Below are 23,228 nucleotides of genomic sequence, written 5' to 3'. Positions count from 1 at the left end.
CCTTGTATTGTTATATACGTAGTATATGCGACCAAGATGGCTTAATTGATGAAAGCGAGCTCTGACAAAGTATATCTTTTACCAAGTATTTCAAGTAAATAAGCTCACAAACAAGTTTTAGGGTGCGTTGTATCATCTAAAACTTAACCGAATTTACTCTTGTTATAACTTATTTTAGTTGAAAGCTGAATAGGGTTGTAAACGATTCGATTTAAGCTGAGTTTTTGTATATTTGAGCTAAGTTTAATTAAATTAGGAGCGAGTGGGTTGATTGAGATCTGTATTGCCGGAGCACCTTGAGGGCTTGAGGCTATATAGTTAAACTTTTCCTTAGGATTGCCTCTTCCGTTTTTGATTCTTACATCACTATAACCTTCTCCATCTTTTTTTTTTTTTTTAATTTTTTTTTTCCTTTTTGGTGTTAAAATCTAGAAAAGAGTATCAACTTCCCACAAATATTAGAGGAATTGATACACTCATACCCATTGAAAATTATCTTACACATTCTGACATAAAGCAATCTCTAACAACATATAGCGCCTGATAAGATAAGCACCAATAGAATGAAAAATAACACTTTGCCCTTAAAGATTAACCACTGTAATTTCTGTTTCGGGGTTTTCTATGTTCTTCGGGAGAGTTATAATTTCAAAATTGGATTCCGGGCGCCTGTACCTGCAAAACGACGGAGACTCTGGTTGGTGGGAGTTTCGCCTCCGACGATCAAGTTAGAACGTGTTCGGATGTAAAAAGTGCAGAATGTAAATGGGATCAGGTTCCTCTTAGGAGAGGAATGATCATCCGGCTATAGCAAACAGTCTCAATATCCGAGTGTAAACTCTCAAGTGTGTTTAATTCTGCAATTAATGCTGTCACTGAATGTATGTGAATGTTGTTCCCTAGGTGGGAACATTTCCCTTTTATAGGGTCTCGAATTACGTGCCCTGTCCTAGGTTACGGAAACCTAGGACTGATTGGGCTGCCTAGGAGTTTGGGCCTTGAAGGTAGCCATTCCTAGTTGGATATATGTCTGCCACGTGTCGTGCGCTGATTGGTCCACTTTGGACTCTTCACTGAGTGACACGTGACAGACTCTGGTTGGTCCACGTGGATGACACGTGGAGGGTCTTGATTGTTCCACGTGACGGGGTAAAAATCCCCTAATCATTTGCCCCTCACAGGAGTGACGTGGCTTGCCACGTGGTGCGCCGGCTACCTGACCGCCTGTTTCTACAGCAGTTCGAGAACTTTTCAAGCGTCTTCAGCACTCTTAAACCAAAGGTAACCGCCTGCTTTTCTCTTGTATTTACTTTGTTTCTTTTCTTTTTGAAAATGGTTTCCCAAAAGCACACGGCACGGCCTAGGTTAGTGATCAGCAGGCCACCGGGGACGGCTGAATCTAGAAGTAGGAGTGCCGACTGCCCCTTGCTAGACCACCCTTTGCGAACTTCTCCAAGTCCGACTTTCTCTGTGTCTGTACAGGACACCATGGCCAGAATTAAGCAAACAATCAGGCAGCAATACACAGACGACTCCTTTAGGGCGCCTCTTAGCGAAATCTCGGACGTGTCGCCTAGCACCTCAAGTACCCCCAATGATTCAATATTACAAGAATCAGGGGAAGACTTAGAGAGTGAAGTCTCGGGCTCTGTTGGCCAGCCCCCCAGGCGGACGCTAGGTCTGACGGCTCGGACAGTGAATCTAAGCCTTGTACATCCGGCAGAGTCTCTGATGACTCTGAAGAAATGCACTCTCGGCTAGAGAAAGCGAGAGAATCCCTTTATGTGGAAAAGGGGGAGAATTAGGTCGAGCCGTCTGCTACCCGCTGAGAGCTATATGCTGCATACTATCATCACGTTCCCGCAGGCAGGCGGAAAACGATGTCTGAGAAGGTGGGGACTTTTAGAGCTGAACATGTCATGGGACATGGCATTATCTTAGTTGTGTCAGATGCCGAGGACACTGTAGTCTGGCCAGAGGCGTCCATCTACGGGGACGAATGCTTTTGCGGTTATGAGGCGGCCATTCAAGCTGGCCTTAGATTTCCCCTCCATCCGGCCGTGGAGCGAATCTTAGATGGATACCAACTGGGTGTCTAGCAACTTGCCCCAAATTCTTGGTTTAATATCCTGGGCTATGTTGCCGCCTGCGAAATGCTCGAAGTAGATCCCAGATTCGAGGCATTCGCCCACATGCATTACCTCAGTCGTACCCCAAAAACAAGTGGGTTCGGCTGGTACACTCTGTCTAGACACAAGGGCTACATGATAACCATTGGGAAGGAAAACAAATGGAAGGACTGGAGAAACAAGTTCTACATTGTATCCTGCCTAGACAAAGTGAATAACAAAACGTTCAACAGGTGGAACCGGAACCCACTTCTACTATCAGACGGATCTGAACTGCCGCCTGTTCCCAGGAAAGCCAAGGACGAGATCTTGGACAAGGGCCTCTTCAAGGTGACCATCCGGCCTAATGATGAAACCGGAGTGAGAGAGGTCATACCTCAAAGTTATATCCCTCATTATGATTGGCTATTTGACGGGAATTATTTGGCCGCCTGCGGCCTTAGCGTTAAGAGGCTGAGAGGTAGACGACCGAATGTGTTTAAGCTCTTAGTAAGACTTGTCTGTTTTTTTTTTATATATCTTACTTAACCATTTGAATCTTCTTATGCAGACAAAGCGATGGAAAAACTATCGGCCACCAAGAAACCAGCCGCCTACTACCGCTCCCTTTTGGGCAAGCGGAAGGGCGAGGAGACGCCTGCTGCTCAGACGCCCAAGGTGAGCCTTTCTTTAATTTGGCTAAGATTTGATTTATTTTTCCCACCTGCTTCTTACTCATGTTGGTTGATGTGCAGAGCGTTTCATCCAAACCTTCTCTATCTTCACAGCCGGACCCGAAGCTTCAGAAGCAGACGGCCGGCGAAGTGACGACTCCTGACAGGTTTAGGAAACATGTGGCAGCCCAGAGGCCTGGAAGGACCCATCCTCCCAAGTCCCCAGCCGCCCCTGAGAATAGCCGGCCCCAAAAGGAGAAGGAGGCGGCCGAAGTTATTACAGGCTTTAATCCTTTTCCTTACCCTTGTAGGGTCAAATTCAATCAGCAGCCGACCAGTACCTCTGAAAGCAGCCGGTCTATAGGTCGAATTTACACCAAGTATTTACAAAGTGTTGATAATGCAGATTCCCCTCAAAGGCCGAATCTTCAACAGCCGACTATGCTGAGAGCCATCTCCCTTGAGAATAGGGAGTCGGTTAGAGGAGTCGCCACCCTCAACCTTAATGCCATCCTCGCTCTTCTCGCTGAGGTATTTTAACTTGTAATTTTACTTTTTTGCGCAACTATTTTAGCCACCTGTACTAATGTTTTGCTCTTTGCCGAATGCAGTCTATGCTGCGAGTGCATGGACTTAGAAAGCCCATCCACGAGAAGACCAAAGAGATAAAAGCTGCGAATGCTCGCTCTGCCTCTTCTCTAGATACGACCATGTTTCAGATTGCTCAGAATGAATTATTGACCACTGACATCCTATATTATCAGGCGGCCGCTAATCTGCAGGTCAAGGCTGATGTGGACGCGGCGAAGAGGCGGATCTCCGAGCTGGAGAAGGAGGTTAAGGACCTCAAGGCTACGCTTGAGCCTCTCAAAGAGGCGGACTCTGAAGCAGCCGGACTCCGCACCCGGGTGGACAAACTCAAGGCCAGGCTGCAAAACCAGGATGTCCTGGTTAAACAGATGATGGACGACTGCGATGCCATCATGAAGATGGCTAAGGAGGCTCTTTTCCCGAATGCTGGCTATGAAGGATGGAAGAATCAATTTGTCGCCTCCTCTCAATAGTACAATGAAATCTCCTGAATCAAGTTCAATAGGAAGAGGAAGAGGAGGAGGAGGAGGAGTCGTCTGATTCGGCCGAGGGGTCTGACCAGGTGGGGGAGCAGGAAGCTGAAGAGGACCAGGAGCTGGCTGGGGAAGAGAAGGATGTGGCTGCTGACACTGAGAAGCCCCCTCCTGAAGCTTAAGCCTTGAATTGTTTTTCTATGGCCGGATGGCAATGTACTACTTTCTTCAGCCTTCGTGCCGTATGTTTCTTTGTATTTTTACCGAGCGAGGGGTCGGGTTATTGACAATCTTTGCCGATTGTACCGGTTAACTCATTTTAGTCGACCATAAGGTCGGCTAAGTTTAATATATGAATCATTCGACCATTGGGCCGGTTCTTTCCATTTTACACTCGTTTTTGAATTTTCAATTTGCATAGATTTTAGCTAAGTATAACTTGCCTTTTTCTATGAAATTTTTCACTATACTGGTTGTTCTTGCCCCTGGACGGCTATGCGCTTGGTTTTCAAAGGTGGTTTAATTGACTTAGAAATTTTTGGTACTTAAAATGAGTATGAATGGTTTCCAGGTCAATCAATCACTATGGTGATTGCCCCAAACCAGGCGAACAGTCGGCCATCAAGCAGGCGGGTAGGTATTATCCGACCTTCGGCCTCATTAGGTTGTTCAAAATCGAACAATTTTAACTGCTATGTTTTTTGACTTAGCTTATTTTTATTATTTAGTCTTTGCCGCCTGTATTGCACATGGTTAATAACAGGCGTTAGTCAGTGTATTCAACCAAGATAATGGTCGCTTGTTACATTACATGCGGTATGTTCTAGTTATTTTGGTTTCGTTTTAATCTAAGTGGGAATAAAGGACGAATGCCGGAAGGTGTCAAAAAGACGTGCGGCTTTGTGCACACCGTTTAGGTTCCCTTTTAGATTATTTAGATCAATCGGCTGTGAGTTAGCCCATTTTGGGTTAATTAGTCTTTGCTGCTTGATGCCTACTCATGTTGGAGCAGATAGATTTGGGTTTTATTCAAGAAGCAGACGGACAGTGGCCGCATCTTGTTGCTTTCAAATTTTTGCTACTAAGTTTTGGACTTAGCTTATTTTTCAATTAGCTGCTAAGTATTGGACTTAGCTTATATCCTCAAATTTAGCCGTCTGTATTGCCCTTGAGCAATAGCAAGCGGTATCTGACCAAGATAATAACTGGGTACTGCTTGTATTAAAACAGTCAGCTATTCACTTAGTCTCATTTGATCAATTCAAACGTCTGCGAGCTTATCTTATTCTAGACAGTCGATAGGGCCGTTTGTTTTAAGTTTATAGAGCTATGTGCCACCCTAATGGGAGATGCTCTCTGCGACAAATTCACGCAGATGTGCGTCGCCGAACGCTTCCTCATATTGGAGCAGACGTATTTTTTAAAGATCCTCCGCCCATTGGCCTCATAAAGATACCCGACAATTGGCCTCATTAAGATTATCCGGCCATTGGCCTCGTTAATAGCTGCTAAGTATTGAACTTAGCTTATATCTACTCATGTTAGAGTAGACGAAAGCATAAAAAGTATTAAAAACAAATAGTAACGTTTTATTGATGTGCTTTTAATTACAAAAAATTTTACAAGTCTTAGAAGTAGTACTTTTTCAAGTTATCTACGTTCCAAGTTTTGGCTAGCTGCCTGCTGTCTGGTGTTTCCAGGCGGTAGGTGCCGCCTCAAAATTTTTCATAAATCCGGTAGGGGCCCTCCCAATTGGGAGTCAGCTTTCCCTGCTCATTGGCCCTACCTGTTGCCTCCATTTTCCGTAACATAAAGTCCCCCACCTTCAGGGGCTGTTTGTGTACTCTTTTGTTGTAGGCTCTCGTCATTCTCAGGTGGTAGATCTCATGATGCAAGGCGACATTGCCCCTGCGTTTCGGAAGTGAGTCCAATGCTAGCCGCATGGCCTCTCAGTTTGCCTCTTCGTCATATAGCATGACTCGAAGAGTTGGCTCATAGTGCTCAATAGGCAAAACAACTTATGCACCATACACCATGAGAAATGGGGTTTCACCAGTTGCCCCTTTTTCAGTCGTTCTGATGATTCATTGAACATGCGGCAACTCATCTGCCCATAGACCGCCAGCTCATTCAATTTTCTTTTTAATGCCATCTGAGATTAACTTATTGAAAGCCTCAACCTGGTCGTTTGCTTGGGGACGGCCGACTGATGCAAAGCAATGAGAGATCCCTTGGTCTCCCAACCAACTCTTGAGAGTAGGCGTCTCAAACTGAGGGCCATTATCAAAGACCATCGACCAAGGCACCCCAAACCGGGCGATAACATTTCTCCAGATGAAGGAGATAACATCTTTAGCCTTGATGCCTTTGACCGCCTCTGCCTCTACCCATTTGGTGAAGTAGTCAACAACAACTAGAACATATCGCCGTCCGCCTGGAGCAGGCGTATATGGACCCAGGATGTCCATGCCCCATTTGGCGAATGATACTGGACTGTAAATAGCCGTCAGATCAGTAGCCGGACGGTGTATGAGTCTGCCAAATCCTTGACACTTATCACATTTTTTCACCATTTTCATGGCGTCTGCTTCAAGGGTGGGCCAAAAGTAACCTTGCCGCCTGGCCCTCTTTGCTAGGGACCTGCCGCCTATGTGTGAGGCGCAAAATCCCGAATGCAGATCTTCTAGAACCTCTCGTCCCCCTTCTGGGGTGACGCATTTCAAAGGTGGTTGCAAATGACCCTTCTTGAAAAGTGCTCCATTATGGATTTCAAAATTAGCCGCACGTTTTTCCATTGCAACCCTCTCTCGATGAGTATCCGGCGAGGTGCCGTCTGCTGGTAAGCCCAGATGCCATCCATCCAGGTTGAGCTTCGATCCAGAATTCCAATGGGATCTTGTTCAATGCTTCTTTTTTCCATAACTTTCCAAAAGACTGACCGAGGTGTATCACAAGAGGCGGATAGTGCCAGCTTAGAGAGAGCATCCGCCTGGTTGTTCTCTAACCTGGGCACTTGACTTAGATGAAATTCATTAAGTGTCCCAGGGCACTTGACTTAGATGAAATTCATCAAGTGTCCCAGGGCACTTGACTTAGATGAAATTCATTAAGTGTCCCAGGGCACTTGACTTAGATGAAATTCATCAAGTGTCCCAGCCTCTTCTTTGACTGCCTGCAAATATTTGATCATGGCCGGATGGGTGGCCTCATAGTCACCATGGTATTGGCTAACGATCAATTGTGAATCAGAGCAGGCGTCCACTTTTCTTGCCCCTGCCGCCTTGCACATGCGGATGCCGGCTAGTAGGGCTTCATACTCTGCCTCATTATTTGGGGCCTGGAATTTGAACCGTAATGCATATTCATACTTATCTCCTTCAGGAGATTGACATATGACGCCTGCACCACAACCGTTCATTGTAGAGCTCCCGTCCACATATACCTTCCAAACGTGATCAAGATTTTTCGGATCAGCCGGCCTTCTCATTTCTACAATGAAGTCGGCAAATGCCTGTCCTTTCACTGTCTTCCTTGGTTCAAAGAAAATTTCAAGGCTTTGAATTTCAATCGCCCATTTGATCATTCGGCCGGATGATTCCATGGTTGTCATTGGCCGCTTGATAGGTTGGTCTATGTAGACCACAACCGGATGTGCCAAGAAGTAAGGTTTAAGCTTTTTGACTTCCATAAAGAAAGCAAGGCCAAAATTTTCAACCATTGGGTTTCTCAGTTCTGCATTTCGTAGAATATGACTGATGAAATAGACCGGGAACTGGGTGCCGTCTCTTTCAGCAAGGAGAACAGCACTGAGAGCATTGTCTGAGACGGCTAAGTACGTGTATAACACTTCCTTTGGCAAAGGGCTAACAAGCCTTGGCAAAGAGTGCAAGTGTTCTTTTAGTCTTTGAAAGGCCGCCTCAGCATCCGGCCTCCATTCAAACGTAGTCTTCTTTTTTATAGCTTGAAAGAAAGAAAGGCACTTGTCGCCTGACCGGCTGAGGAATCTTCCCAATGCCGCCAGACAACCTGTTAATTTTTGAACTTCTTTTACAGTGCGAGGTGACTTCATGTCAATGACCGCCTGTATTTTTTCTGGGTTGGCTTCTATCTCCCTTTAATCAATCAGAAATCCGAGAAACTTTCCAGACTCAACACCAAAGACACACTTTTTGGGATTGAGCATGACCTTCTGCCGCCTGAGTGTGGCGAATGTTTCTCGGAGGTCAACAAGGTGATCCGCCTGTAGTTTTGATTTGATAATCATATCATCAATGTAAGCTTCTACATTCCTCCCAAGTTGATTAATGAAGACTGTATTAATCATCCGCTGGAAAGTAGCAGGCGCATTTTTCAAACCAAACGGCATCACGGTGTAGCAGAATAACCCCTGATCAGTGACGAATGCCATCTTCTGTTGATCTTTCTTCTATAGGGGTATCTGATGAAAGCGTGAGTAGGCGTCCATGAAACTTATCAAGGCATGGCCGGCTGTAGAGTCGATACAACTGTCGATCTTTAGAAGAAGATGACTGTCTTTTGGACATGCCTTGTTCAAATCTGTGTAATCAACACACATGCGCCAGGTACCATTCGGCTTCTTGACTAGCACAACATTTGCCACCTAATCTAGGAAGTAACATTACCGAATGAATCCAGCATCTAATAGCTTTTTTACTTCGGAGGATGTCGCCTAACTTCTTTCCTCGCCATGGTCCCTTTTCTTTTGCCTAACAGAATTCTTTTTGGGATCCACAACAAGTTTGTGAACAGCAAGATCCGGGCTTATGTCTGGCATCTCTTCCACTTCAAAGGCAAAAATATCTTTGAATTCTTTCAACAAATTGTGCAAGTTTGCACCCAAGTTTGCAAAAGCAGCCGTCCTAACCTTAACAGTTCGCTCTTGCCGTGTGTTGTCCAGAGCAATATCAATGTATTCACCATCTGGCTGGGGACGGAGTTCATCCGATCGTTCCCCGGTCAGTGATTGCTATTGTCTTTCTTTTTTAATGGCCACCAACTGGTCGGCCTTTTTCTTTTTGCCGTCTGCTATTAGAGCAGGCACAACATCCCTGATTTCGTCAAGGTCTATTGGTCCATTGCCTTGGCCGGATGCGACCACCGTAGGCTTGACGTCCTAGAGGTAGCACTCTCTAGCTGTCTTCTGATCTTCGCTTAAGGAGCCAACAAACCCATCATCCTTCTCAAACTTAAGGAGCATAAGGGATGGGATGATAACAACTTTTGATTCATTTAGAGTGGGACGACCCAATATCAAGTTATAGGCCATCAACTCTTCAACGACCAAGAACCGAACTACCATGTGGCGTCCTTCTCCCATCTCCCCTAGCCGGATGGGTAGATCTATCCGGCCTACCGGATGTACAACTCCGATCCACCCCCAAATCCAACTAAGGGGTGAGACACCTTGTGCATGCTGCCTGGCTTGTACTTCAATTTTTCCAGACACTTGTGGCTAATGAGATCAAACGAACTGCTAGTGTCAATGAGGATTCGACCTACCCTTTGGTTGGCCACTTTGCATTCAATGACAATGGGGTCATCATGCGGTCGCCTGACCTTGCCCCTGTCTTTTTTAGTGATAATAACCTCAGGGAAGGTGTCCTTAGACACCTCTCCCTCGTCCACTGAGCTGACATCCAGTCGCCTGATGTAGTCCTTGGTGCTCCGGATGGTTGGGCCGCCTCCACCAAAGCCGCCTACTATTGTATAGATCGATTCTTCGTCAGTGTCCGAACTATTAGCAGTTTGGGGCTTCTTTTTGGACGACTGCCCATGGTTAGTCTGTAGGGTGACCTTGGACTTCAAAATGTAAGACTTCAGCACCCCTTTGTCAGTCAGACGGTCCAACAGCCGCTTGAGACTATAACAGTCGTTGGTGTCATGGCCAATGTCCTCATGGAAATCGCAATATTTATTTTTGTTCCGGTTTTTGGCGGAACCTTTCATAGAAACCGGCTTCTCAATGGTCACCCGGTATTTGATCTCCATGAGGATGGAGTAACGGTCTTTGTTAAACTTGTACTTTTGGACGTACGATTTACTTTCTTTGCTTCTCTTCTGGGACGGTTGTTCAGAGTTATCAGCAGCCCAGACCTCCTTTCTCTTTTTGCTCTCTTCTTTTTTAGCCGGCTGAGTAGGCCGACTCTCTTTTTTGTCAGACTTCTTAGGGTCCGACTGCTTACTGATATTGCAGAGTTCGGTCACCTGTATATAGGCATCCGCCTCCATCAGTGCTTCTTGGAGGGTTGCAATCCTCTTTTTGACAAGATCAAACTTAAAGGTCGATCCATCTTTCAGGCCTTTGAAGAAGTCTGTATAGGCCACTTTATCAGACAGCCCTTGAATCTGAATTCTCATCAGATTGAACCGCCTGATATATGACCGTAGCCCTTCTCAATCTCCCTGCTGTATTGCTCCCAAGTCAAGACTTGTTTTCTTAGCAGGGATGATCGTAGAGAAGTTGGATGCAAACAAGTACGCAAGCGTCTTGAAGCTGTTTATGCATCCGGCTGGCAAGTTGTCGAACCATCGTTGGGCGACGCCCTTCAAAGTGGCCGGGAAGCATCGACACCAGGCGGCATCATCCAACCCTTGTAAATACATAAGGTTGGTGTATGCCATGAGATGATCTTTTGGGTTGGTGGTACCATCATAGGCACCCACCAGAACATTTTTAACCTTGGCCGGCTGTGCAGCCTCGGTTATTTCTTTGGAAAACGCAGAAGGTTGTTCCCTAAGTTTTAAGCAGACGAAGCTGCCAGTCCAAGGGTTGGACATTTTGTGCCGCCTGCCCCCCAAAGAGGGTCGGCTGCGTGTAAAGTTGTCCATACGACATGTATGGCTGCTGAGGCACATACGGAACTGAATGGATTATTTGAGGGCCAGAGTGGACGGCAAGCCACCTGAATAACCCTCTCGGTTTGAAGACGAATACCTCATAGAGGCATTCTGAAAACTGTCTGAGAAATTCGACGTTGAAGCCGACTCAGACATTTGTTGACTCTTCTTCTGCTGGATTAACATCCGGGCATCAAAATATGTCTTTTTTGAGCAATCCGGCTGAACATGCCAGATGGGCTTCCTCTTCTCTGTTTCAGGGAAGCGGATTTTGGAAAGATCAATCAAGGGCCAGTCCCCCTCCTTTGGTTTAGGATGAGGAGTAGGCGCGTGGTCCTTGACTGATTTCTTCTTCTTTGAGGAAGAAGGTTTCTTGGTCGACTGTCCCCTGTTGGAGACAGTCGTTTGCTTGTTGATCAAGTCTTTAATCTCCCCTTTGAAACTTGTCATGAATTCCATGAGCTCGTTCCGGTTGGCTTGCTTGGACCAGCTTGATCTGTGCCTCGTTCCCTTCTTTCTAAAAGACGGGTGCGCCTGGTTCTGAGTGAACCGTCAGCAGCTACATAGTTTCGACATCGATGTCGTCACCACTGTCTTGGTCTGTATAGACCTCGAAGTTGGCCATAGGCCGTTTCTCATTAGGAGGCGGTACATGTTCTTGTAAAGCCATCTTAGAAATACTCTCCCCATAGACAGCGCCAAATGTTTCGGGGTTTTGTATGTCCTTCGAGAGAGTTACAATTCAAATACCTACAAAACAACGGAGACTCCGGTTGGTGGGAGTTCCGCCTCTGACGATCAAGTTAGAACGTGTTCGGATGTAAAAAGTGCGGAATGTAAATGGGATCAGGTTCCTCTTAGGATAGGAATGATCATCCGGCTATAGCAAACAACCTCAATATCCGAGTGTAAACTCTCAAGTTTGTTTAATTCTGCAATTAATGCTCTCACTGAATGTTTGTGAATGTTGTTCCCCAGGTGGGAACATTTCCCTTTTATAGGGTCTCGAAGTACAAGCCCTGTCCTAGGTTACGGAAACCTAGGACTGATTGGGCTGCCTAGGAGTTTGGGCCTTGAAGGCAGTCATTCCTAGTTGGATATCTGTCTGCCACGTGTCGTGCCTTGATTGGTCCACTTTGGACTCGTCACTGAGTGGCACGTGACAGACTCTGGTTGGTCCACGTGAATGACACGTGGAGGGTCTTAATTGGTCCACGTGGCGGGGTAAAAATTCCCTTATCACTTTCCAATCGAGAAGGTACTGCCATTGTTGATAGGATTGCACTATACTAGAAAGCAGTAAATGAATCAGCTTAAATTTGATTATAATTACCAGTACCCAAGGTGATGGCAGAGGCTGGGCCTTTAGACTCAGGGCGGTAGCAATCAAGATTGAGCGTCAGCCAAGGCATCCTTCATTGCCGACGACTCGACGAGCCACCTAGCCTAAAGCTTTGGAGGATGAAGTTGGAGGTAGAGAATATAACTGTTCATGAGTTGAATTTTGAGTTAACCATCTTTTCTTTAAAGGAATGTTTTACAAAAATTGATTTTGTTATGAAAAGAAATTGTCATTTTTCAGAAAAGCAGCATAAAAATATTAGAAGAGGGAACTAAAAACCAAGAAATATACTTCCATCTTAAAAAAATTGCAATAATTAAACTAAATAAATGAGTTTTTAGACAGAGTGACAATTTTAATGAAACAGAAAAAAACAATACGAAATCTAAAATAAAGAATGAAGGTTTTCCACACAATTTGTATTTTGAAATTTGAAATTCTATACATGATAATTGTGGGCACGTTCATCATATAAGGCAGTAACTATGGGGAGGCAAGATTAACTACACTAAAACCTGACAATAAGCTAAATTACAGTTCCATGGAGCACAAGGATCACATTATTATCAAGTTACAGCTCATTATAACTCAGTGAAAGCAAGAATATTAACAAATACAATACAATAAAGAAAAAAGTTCAACCATCTACAACAAAATCACTTGATTTGTAAATTCTTCGGTTTTGAAAATCAAAGCCCCCCCCCCCCCCCCCCACATCATTCAACTCAACCTCCTACTGCAATCCTTGTAGATTTCATGCAGAAGTTGTATCGGTGACATTCGACTGATGCAATATAGCTTGATGTTGATTCATAATGGGTGGCCTAACTAAATAATTTCTTGATTCCAGCTTTCTGTTCAGAGGTTAACCGAGTAGGGAATTTGATATCGAATTTGATCCTTAGATTGCCCCTTCTACTCGGTTCTTTTGGTAAAGGCATTCCTTCCCTAGGGACAACTTCCTCATAATTCGGATGAATCACATTGTTGATGGGGATGTTAAGATTTCTGCCATCAAGAGTAGTTAGATGAACGGTGTAACCTGTTAAAGCTTCAGCCAATGATATCTTCTGAGTTACAATTAAGTCATTTCCATCCCGAGTGAACACCTTGTGTGGCTTCTCATCAATTACAAAGACCAAATCTGCTGGGGTTATTCCTGGATGCTCATTGCCTTTCTCAGGAAAAGTAATCTTTGTTCCCTTTTTCCATCCAGGCTTGATTTCAATTGTAAGAATCTCCTCTACAGGCATAGTTTTCCTGCAATTTTAAGAATCATTAAGCTAACAGGTCAAAAAGAAAAAAAATTATATGTTATGCATTTCTATTTACTAGTTATTATGTCTATCACATTCATGTTTGCCAATATAAATTACTTCAAACAAACCACACACCAATCTTCATCAGATTCAGAAACAAAAAGCAAATATCACAAGAAGAATGTTGCCATCCGAGGATTGAATTTGAATCAGCAAACTTATATTACTATATTAGTGCCTTGATGAATACTAAAACAATCACCATCATATTGAACAGCACTAATATCAGTGTCATTTCTTTGATGACCGGAAATTGACGTTCCAAACATATAGTCTGGTCCCTGCCATCAGAACCTGCATTTTCAGAGTAGTTTCTATTCACACCAAATTGTGTTTGAACTAAAGCAATCCATTTTTTTAATCACTAAGGTAACTACCTACGATGATGCATCTAATTTACGCAATCTCATCAGTAAGTACCATGATGCATTCAGGTTATCGCTACCTACGACTCCTTCAAGGTAACTACCTACAATTCTACATGACAAACAAGTAGCTTAATGAACAAATGAGTAGTACCCCTTCACCAACAAATCATGACATTATTTTTTGCCATCTATATTCATTAAGGTTCACTAAATAAAATATACTAGAGCTACGTCATGAATGTGTGATCATAGTTCACTTAGTTATAATCAACAGAGTTAGAAGATCAGTAGATCACCTATCCTACTTCTGATGATAAATCATCGATCTATCGAAGTTAAGATTCATAGAGATGCAACATATATATTGGAATGGGAATAAACCAAGAACAATTCACAATAATAGGTTTCTACTGTATAATGGATTAATATACCACAAAGAGTTAATTTTCAGATAAATTAGGCCAGAAATTGAGAGCTACTTACCCACTCATATCAGCAATCTCCCTAGAAATCTTCATTTTCTTAGTTGTTCCTTTATAAAGTTCCTCTAAAGTGCAAGGCAATTTGTTCTCAATGGGTGGCGCCTTTCGCGAAGCGCTTTGGAAGTGCATTGGGCCACCACCACCACCACCATTCTCAGCAAAACTTCCAAATATGTCATCACCAAATATACTACTCGAAAACTTAGAACCCCTCATGCCACCACCTCCACCGGCACCACCGGCACCACCAAACGGGCTTGAAAACCCGAAGAATTCAGCAAATATGTCATCCGGATTCCGTGAACTAAACCGGAACGAAGTAGGTCCATCTCCAGTAGAAAAGAACGTTGCACCACCCGGACCACCAGCTGCGTCTGGTGGTGGGGCCCCACCTTTAAGACCCTCTTCTCCATACTGATCATACACTGCCTTCTTCTGAGGATCACTTAAAACCTACAAATTTATTCTTGTAAGAAATTGTCTAAATTTCTCTACAATTTTTGAGATACATGATTACTATTGTTACAAATTGAAAATTTTCTTAAAATTCAAATACCAAAATTTAAGAACAAACTTCTTAATAAACAGTAAGTAATCCATCAATTCAACCATAGTCAATACAACAATATTGAACGAAAAAATATATTTTCCATGATTAATCACTATACAATCGTAAAATTAATCATTTTTAATTAAAGGGTATTAAACAGAGACACTAAAATTATTCACCAGATAACAGAACTTTAGAATAAAGTATATAAAAAAAAAACCAAAATCAATAAGAAAAGGCAGTCAAAAACTTACATCATAAGCTTCAGAAATCTGCTTGAATTTAGCTTCAGCTTCCTTTTTATTATTTGGGTTTTTATCAGGGTGCCACTTCATAGCTAATTTTCTGTAAGCTTTCTTCAAATCGTCATCTTTAGCATTCTTATCAACACCTAAAATCTTGTAATAATCAACACCCATTTTTTCTTCTTCTCTCTTTCTTTTCTTCACTTTTTAATTTTGTTGTCCTGCAACAATCAGCGCTTCCTTTGCTGGATTTTCTGGGTTGTGTGAAGAATTTGTGTGGTTATTGAATCGAATCAGAGGAAATTAAGGTGGTTTTTAAGTTTTTATATTGAGGAGAAATATATGTTGAGCGATAATTTGAAGAGGAATTTGTTTGGATTGTTGAGGATTTGTAAAGAGTTGTCTGGAAGGTTGGGTGTTGGTAGAATATTGTCGAAGTTTCCAGAATAAACCCCCGTGTTTATAAAGGTTTATGTGAGAAAGGGCACCCACATTGGTGGGCTAGTTCACCATTTTCTATTTCTTACTCTTTTACTTCACATTATTTTTCACTATTATGTAGGGGTGGGACTTTTCAAACCGAACCGTGAAACCGCCCGTTACCGAACCGAATCATCACGGACCGATCCGTTTATAAACCGATAAATACAAACCGAAAATCGAATTGAACCGTTCAATATCAAACCGAAACCGAATTGAACCGCTCAATGTCAACCCGTTACGGATCGTAAACCGATAACAAACCAAACTGCGCAAATCCGAACCGAAACGAAACCGAACTGAATGGTTTATAAACCCGTTAATGACCCGAACCGTTTATAAACCGAAACTGTTTAAACCGAAAAAAACCCGTTTAAATCGAACCATTTGTAACCCGCTAACCGTTTAAACCGACCCGTTTATGAACCGAAACGTTATAATCCGCTAACCGTCTAAACTGAACTGCCATAACCCGTTAAACCGTTAAAATCGAACTGTTTTCGAATCGCAACCTGTTTAAACTGATCCGATTACAAATTGCTTAATTCAAATTGAATTATTTACAACCTAAATGGCTAAATAGTAAATACAATTAATGTTAATAAATGTAGATCTAATCAAACGGCTTAGGTTTATACAAAGGTTTATATCACCTAGATCTAGGCCAACGACATTATTAATATCGTTTTAGATTACTTATTTATTTTAATTACAAGATATATCATTTGTATAATTGTATCATTTTCATTCCAGTAATAATGCTAGTCCACCCAAATTATCTTCATTGTTCCTTGATATTCATGATCATCCAATAACACTCAAAGCCTCAAAGGTAACATAAGATTGGAGATGTATGAGATTGCGTTACACAAGTGGCATAAGCATTAGAATATTACTGTACTAGTCAATAAGGCGTACAATCATTCATATTATCACTTTATAAAACTTTCTTATACAAGTATTTTGTAAAGGGGAGGACTAAAATGTTTATAAAACACATTTTTTTAGCTTTTCTTAAATTAAACCAGATATTAAGTAAAAGAATTTTAATAAATACGGAGGCATCCCAAATCTGTAGCCACAATTATTTCATAACATTACCACAAATCCAGCAGATAAATAGCATTAAAATTAGAGTAATATCAACAAGCAATTAAAAAAAGTCACCATTTTCATTGATTAAAATTCACAATACATATACCAATACATAATGAAACTACTATCACTACTACCCAGATTAGATTTCAGATTTATCAACTGAAATATCATCAAGTTTAGGGTTGCAAAAAATGATACATGATAAGATGAAGGGAGGAGTGAGAATGTGAGTGATTTGGGAGCAGAATCTTGAAGCAGAATCTTGAAGCAGCAACACAGCACCCAAGAGCAGAGGAAATAGCAGCAACAAGCAGGAACCAGCACACGCAATAACAGATCAGCAACTTATCAGAAGCAAGGAATAATATAAGCAGAAGGGACTCAGCAGGAACTTATTTTTGTTTTTCAAAATTGCTCTCAGATTTACGTTTATCGTATCATCACTGAGCAATGGCTGTTTTAACTTAAAACTTGAAAAATGCTGCCAGCAAGTACATATACATTGAAGTCTCAACATAAATGACAAGGGCAACGATGATTCAAGAAAAATTAAAACAGCAAGCATAAGAAACAGCAGCAACAAAACAGCAACAAGCATAAGAAACAGCAGCAACAAAACAGCAGCAACAACAACTCAGCAGAGACAACAACCAAAAGGCAAAAGCACTACCAGCAGGCAGCAGCTCATAACAAGTTCAAGCAACTTCAAAATTATAGCTTTTGTTTTTTAAAATTGCTCTCAGATTTACATCACTGAGCAATGGTTGTTTTAATAAAAACTTGAGAAATGCTGCCAGTAAGTACCAAAATACATTTAACTATTTAAGTCTCAACATAAATGACAAGGGCAACGATTTTAAAAGTCTTGAAAAATGCTGCCAGCAAGTCTGAAAATAAATGACAAGGGCAACGATTTTTCAAGATAAAATAAACCACAATGAGACACAAATACCAGTTATGCAGATGAAGCACTTTCGGCTTCAATCTCTTTACCAATAAGGAGGACGTCTTCCTCAACATCCTCTTGATAACCACGGCACCAATTTTGGGTGGTAACCAATGCCTCAACATTCTTTGGCAAAAGTTTACCCCTATATTTGTTCAAAATACGACCACCCAAACTAAAAGAAGATTCAGAGGCCACCGATGTAATAGGAATGACCAAAACATCCCTTGCCATATTAGCTAAAATAGGAAGAGAAGAAGCTTGAGATTCCCAATACTTGAGAACGTCAAAATGTTCCCCTTGAATTAATCGCGAACGAGGTCCATTCAAATATGCCTCAAGATCAGCCAGAGGGCATCTAGTTGAATCATCACATTCGTCATCAACCTCACGCAACTGGAACAGATTTTTTATTATAAAAGTTAAATTATGACATTACAAATAAAAATAGAAGACTACCATTAATATTGAGTATATTGTATAACATAAATACCGTGAACATATTTTGAGATCTCAACGTGCGATTAGAATTTTCAGATTGAGCTGTGTTTGAAGAGGCAGGATTTCTGCAGCTTGTATTAGATGCAGTAGAATAAAATTTATAAAGGTCATAAAAAGCTTCCTTAATCATCATAATCTTTTCGTCGCATGCCTCATCATTATACAACGAGTTCAACATATGTCTCACTCGAAACAACTTATAACGAGGATCAAGAGCAATAGCAACTGAAAGTATCAAACTATAATCCTCCCAATAACTCTCAAACTTCTCAAGCATAACTGCTGCCATGGGTGCAAGTTTAGGGTCTTTAAAGGCTTGAGTAATAGCGTACTCAATTTTTAAAACACTAACAAAATACAAATTAGAAGTGGGATATTCAGTACCAGAAAATAACACAGTTATATCATTAAATGGCTGAAGGAAATCACAAATTTTTTGAATGGTATCCCATTCATCAGCATCAAGTCTATAAGAAATACCCAAAAACCTACTAGTATATAGAATCAAGGCATCCTTAGCTTCTAAGGCTTTTCGGAGCATTGTATAAGTGGCATTCCAACGAGTCACAACATCAAGACATAACTTGCCATTAAAAGCAGAGTCTAACTCAGACAAAGCATTCTCAAATTGAGTTAATCTAGAATCAGAAGCATCAATATATTTAACAACCTCACGCAATTTTTCAACACTTTCATGAACTTCTTTTAAACCTCTTTGAACAATAAGATTTAAAACATGAGCTGAACATCGAACATGAAAGAATTTCCCATTACAAGGAAGAGGAGAGCATTGCATTAATTCTTTTTTCAAATATTCAACCATAACATCCATAGAACGAGCATTATCAACGGTCATTGAAAAAGCCTTACCTTGAAGGTTCCACTCTTTAATCAGTTTAAACACAAACTTTCCAACCTCAACACCAGTATGGGGAGGGCCACAATATCTAAAATTTAAAATTTTAGACCTAAGAGACCAACTGTTATCAACATAATGAGCAGTCAAAGTGAGATAGCCTCGGTTAGTACATGCAGTCCACAAGTCACATGTAAAGCTAACTCTACCAGAAACATTAGCCAAAGACTCATGCAACAAGGATTTATATTTATCATGCTCAGCAATAACATACTTTAACATAGTTTTTCTACAAACATGCTGCACCTTAGGATTCAAATATGCATGAAGTTCCCTAAGGTATTCATGCTCTACAATATTTAAAGGATATGCATGGCAGATTATAGCTTTAGCAAACTTTTGTAAATAAGTTTTTTGATCAAATTGTGATTCGTTACCAGACTGGAGACCATGCTTTTCCAAACATGCATTAATATGAGCTCTACAAGTTGAAGTACCCGCTTTACCAGGTGCTTTATATTCTTTGCCACACAAATTACAACGAGCATAATCTACCTTTTCATTACCTATCGTCTTTACAAAAAAAGTGTAATGCTTCCATATACCTGCGGTTCTTTGACGTTTATTAACAGAAGGATTGATAGTGCCGGTATTACTAGCATCATCAAGCGGGACAGAGGCAGCTTGAGAGCTAACAGTATCAAAATTTGATTGCCTCTCATAGTCAAATTCATCATACTCGCGAGACATGACTGAAACAAAAAAAAAAAAACAGCATTTATAAGTACCAAATTAAGTGACAGATTCTACTAATAGTGAGCAATTAAGCATGCATTGTCTCATGTGACTGACATATGTGTACATTTTAAGTACTAACTTTAAGCCAATCATACAAGTATACATTTTAAGTACATACAAGTATACTAACTTTAAGTACTAACTTTAAGCCAATCAGACAAGTATACATTTCACTGGACTTTCCTGAGGTAATGGTAACAAACTAATAGAGGCCTCAGACAAACTAGGCCCATTTAATAAATGTTGGACTTGGGCAGAATGTACAAAGTATGACATTAGGCACAAATGCACAATTATTTTATAGTCCATTACTTGGAGTTTAGTTTCCAAAAAAAAAAAAAAAAACACACACACACACACACACAAAAACTAAATTTGAACAAAAAAAAAAAATCCTCATATCATACTTCCCACAAACAATTCTTGGATTAAATTGGGATTTGGGACATAAATACACAACATAACACTAACTAAAACTACATGTTACATTGAATTATAATATATGCTTTTTTTATACAAGTATCATATAGTATAAACCATAAAAACCCCCATCAAATTCATATACTCAATATCATGATCATATACACAGAAAAATAAAATTTCACAAAAAAAAAGCACAAAATAACGAAATATACATTGCAGAACAATTAATGAACAAAAGATCGAAACTTAGAATAAGAATAAAAAAATACACCGTGAGTAGAATATGACAGATCTACAAAAAAAAAGAAAAAAAAATAAAACTTCAAAAAAAAAAGCACAAATTAATTAATTATACATAGCAAAAGAAAAAAGAAAAAATACCTTATACGGTTATACACTTATACCGTGAGTATAGTATGACAGATCTACAAAAAAAAGAAAAAAAAAATTAAAACTTCAAAAAAAAAAGCACAAATTAATTAATTATACATAGCAAAAGAAAAAAAAATACCTTATACGGTTATACCGTGAGTAACTGAGTATAGTATGACAGATCTACAAAAAAAAAATAAGAAAAAAAAAAGATAAAACTTCAAAAAAAAAGCACAAATTAATTAATTATACATAGCAAAAGAAAAAATACCTTATACGGTTATACCGTGACTCCGTGAGTATAGTATGACAGGTCTACAAAAACAAAAAAAAGAAAAAAAAATTAAATCTTCAAAACAAAAAAAGCACAAATTAATTAATTATACATTGCAAAAGAAAAAAGAAAAACTACCTTATACCGTGAGAGAATAAGACAGATCTACACAAAAAAAAAAAAAAAAAATTAAAACTTCAAATAAAAAAGAACAAATTAATCAATTACATAAATTGCAAAAGAAAACAGAAAAAATACCTTACCGTTCGCCAATAAGGAGATTCAGATGCAGAGAGATGATGAAGAGGGAGATTCAGAGGTGTGAGAAAGTTAGGAGATTCAGAGGCGTTAGGAGAGAGAGAGATGGAGAGGAGCAAGTTAGGAGAGAGAGAGAGCCGTTTAGATTATGATGAAATGATCAAATGAGGCGTGCAGCGTGCTACTGCTGTTGTTAGGTTTAGGTTAGGTTAAAACTTCTTCCCCTAATCTAACCGTCCATTTCAAATCTCAATATCTCACCGTTCATTTCAATTTATTTTTTTTTGGTATTAATTAAGGATCTAGAATCTTCATACATCCAACGGTCTTGTTTTGTTTTGTTCTTTTCGAGGTCTTTTTGACCGTTTATTATTATTTTATTTAATTTTTTTTTTTTGATACTACCGTTCATTTTATTAAACATATTAAATATTATTGTTAATTATTTATTTTTATTATTATTATTTTGAATTTTTGACTTTTGAGGTTTTATTATTATTATTATTGTTATTAATAATGTTATTTTAATTAATATTGTTATTTTTATTATTATTGTTATTATTATTATTATTATTATTGTTAGTATAATTTTTTGTTAATATTATTATTATTACAATACTACTACTATTAATCTATTATTACTGTAAGTAATTTATTACTTATAAATTGTAAGAAACGCAAATGTTTCAAAATTGAAATTGATTCATTACGAGTTTACGACATAGTTAATGTACATCAATATCTATCATCTCTCTATATGTATATAATTAATCAACTATATATTAATATATATGATCGGCTTAGGGTTTAGGGTTTTAAGTTTTTTGGGTGGTTAGATTTTACATCATGCATCAAATCATCCTAATGTAGTAAGTTTTTTTGGGTCCGATGTCTGAATGAGTTTATAGTTTAGAGCATTACAAAAGATTTCGACAATGAACGAATGATTTTTTGTACAGATGCTGTTATCTTTCATGTTTAACGGTTAACTAAACAATAGCCGAAACTATTCTCAATGTACGTAGCATGTCTGTTGCCATGAAAAATATATTTAATTTGATATTGATCCGACCATACTAGTTAGTTTGCTATTATATACATTTAATTTGGCAATACTGTTAGTAGATTTGATATACTGCACGCTATCAAGTTGACTGTGAATAGAATCTAAATTATCTAATGTATGTCATTGTGGTTCGACCTACTTGATCAAACTCATAATTAAACTGAACATCCTCTTTAAGTTTAACCGGTAAACATAAATCATTATATATGTGAGTCTGTGACTTTAAATGTAATAAACTAATTAATAAGACTAGTAACTAATAAGTAATAAACTAATAACTAATAAAGTAATGAAATCTAACCATTGTTTTTCATGGGCATTCAATTTAATTGTTATGTATTTGACTATTTGTACATTAGTATTGCATAATGATTTCATCACCACTTTAGTGATTTTGTGATTTCGTCCATTTAACTTATCAAGTTGTTTGAGTTAGTAATCTAAATAAAGTAACAAACTAAATAAGTAAATAACTAATCCATTTAATCTCGTTTAACTTATAAATTATAATAAATGCAAAGTTTGGAAATTGAAATTGATTCAATACGACATTGTTAATGTATATCAGTATATGTATTATGTATATGAGTATATCATATGGTACGAATGTACGATTGGTATCATACTATCATTGTCTCGTTGAATCGTTGGTATCATGGTATGTACGTATAACGGTATAAACCGTATAATCGATAAACATATATGATTATTAAAACTTAAAAGTTTAAAACACTTGTTGATCGATCTAATTGAATACTTGTACATTCTTAATTATCAATTTATCGTATTCTAAGTATCAACTCATTAAATCATGGTCATGACGCGATCTTTAAAACAATCATGAATTCATGACCCAGACCGCTTATAAACCGAACTGGCATGATCCAAACCGTTCATAAACCGAACCAATTGGATTGTGTAAACCCTCCACTAAACCGGCCCATTTCAAACTGAACCGACATGATTCGCACCGTTTATAAACCGAACCGATATTGACCTGGGTAAACCCGCCCCTAAACCGACCCATTTCAAACCAAACCGATTTGAGCCAAACCGTTTGTAAACCGAACTGACATTGACCCGGGTAAACCCGCCGCCTAAACCGACCCGTATCAAACCGAATCGACATGATCCGAATCGTTTATA

The 23,228-nt window shown here is 39.7% G+C and overlaps 2 protein-coding genes across 2 annotated transcripts; one reads left to right on the top strand and one right to left on the bottom strand.

Annotated features, from left to right (window-relative positions):
- The first annotated feature begins 1,880 nt into the window (after positions 1-1,880).
- Positions 1,881-4,028, top strand: LOC110700207 (death domain-associated protein 6-like). Its single transcript, XM_021877715.1, has 3 exons — positions 1,881-1,964; positions 3,394-3,732; positions 3,879-4,028. Exons 1-3 carry the CDS (start codon positions 1,881-1,883, stop codon positions 4,026-4,028), a joined length of 573 nt encoding a protein of 190 aa, XP_021733407.1.
- An 8,404-nt stretch (positions 4,029-12,432) lies between these two features.
- LOC110700159 (dnaJ homolog subfamily B member 1-like) lies at positions 12,433-15,455 on the bottom strand. Its single transcript, XM_021877671.1, has 3 exons — positions 15,020-15,455; positions 14,217-14,668; positions 12,433-13,306 (listed from the first exon to the last, which is right to left on the bottom strand). The coding sequence occupies exons 1-3, from the start codon at positions 15,182-15,184 to the stop codon at positions 12,871-12,873; spliced, it is 1,053 nt and encodes a 350-aa protein (XP_021733363.1). The 5' UTR covers positions 15,185-15,455; the 3' UTR covers positions 12,433-12,870.
- Between the last annotated feature and the right edge of the window lie 7,773 nt (positions 15,456-23,228).

Source organism: Chenopodium quinoa, unplaced genomic scaffold (assembly GCF_001683475.1).
Source record: "Chenopodium quinoa cultivar QQ74 unplaced genomic scaffold, ASM168347v1, whole genome shotgun sequence".
Taxonomy (NCBI): domain Eukaryota; kingdom Viridiplantae; phylum Streptophyta; class Magnoliopsida; order Caryophyllales; family Amaranthaceae; genus Chenopodium; species Chenopodium quinoa.
Note: the sequence above shows the minus strand (reverse complement) of the source record. Positions and strands in the feature narration are given on the sequence as shown.

Bases quoted from the DNA above. Each gene is read 5' to 3' on its own strand.
- LOC110700207 (XM_021877715.1), top strand. From the start codon at position 1,881: ATGTCTGAGAAGGTGGGGACTTTTAGAGCTGAACATGTCATGGGACAT. The intron at 1,965-3,393 runs GTAGTCTGGCCA...TGCCGAATGCAG, and splicing joins TGTCAGATGCCGAGGACACT to TCTATGCTGCGAGTGCATGG. The intron at 3,733-3,878 runs GTTAAACAGATG...CAAGTTCAATAG, and splicing joins TGCAAAACCAGGATGTCCTG to GAAGAGGAAGAGGAGGAGGA.
- LOC110700159 (XM_021877671.1), bottom strand. From the start codon at position 15,184: ATGGGTGTTGATTATTACAAGATTTTAGGTGTTGATAAGAATGCTAAA. The intron at 14,669-15,019 runs GTAAGTTTTTGA...ATAAATTTGTAG, and splicing joins AGATTTCTGAAGCTTATGAT to GTTTTAAGTGATCCTCAGAA. The intron at 13,307-14,216 runs GTAAGTAGCTCT...TTAAAATTGCAG, and splicing joins GAGATTGCTGATATGAGTGG to GAAAACTATGCCTGTAGAGG.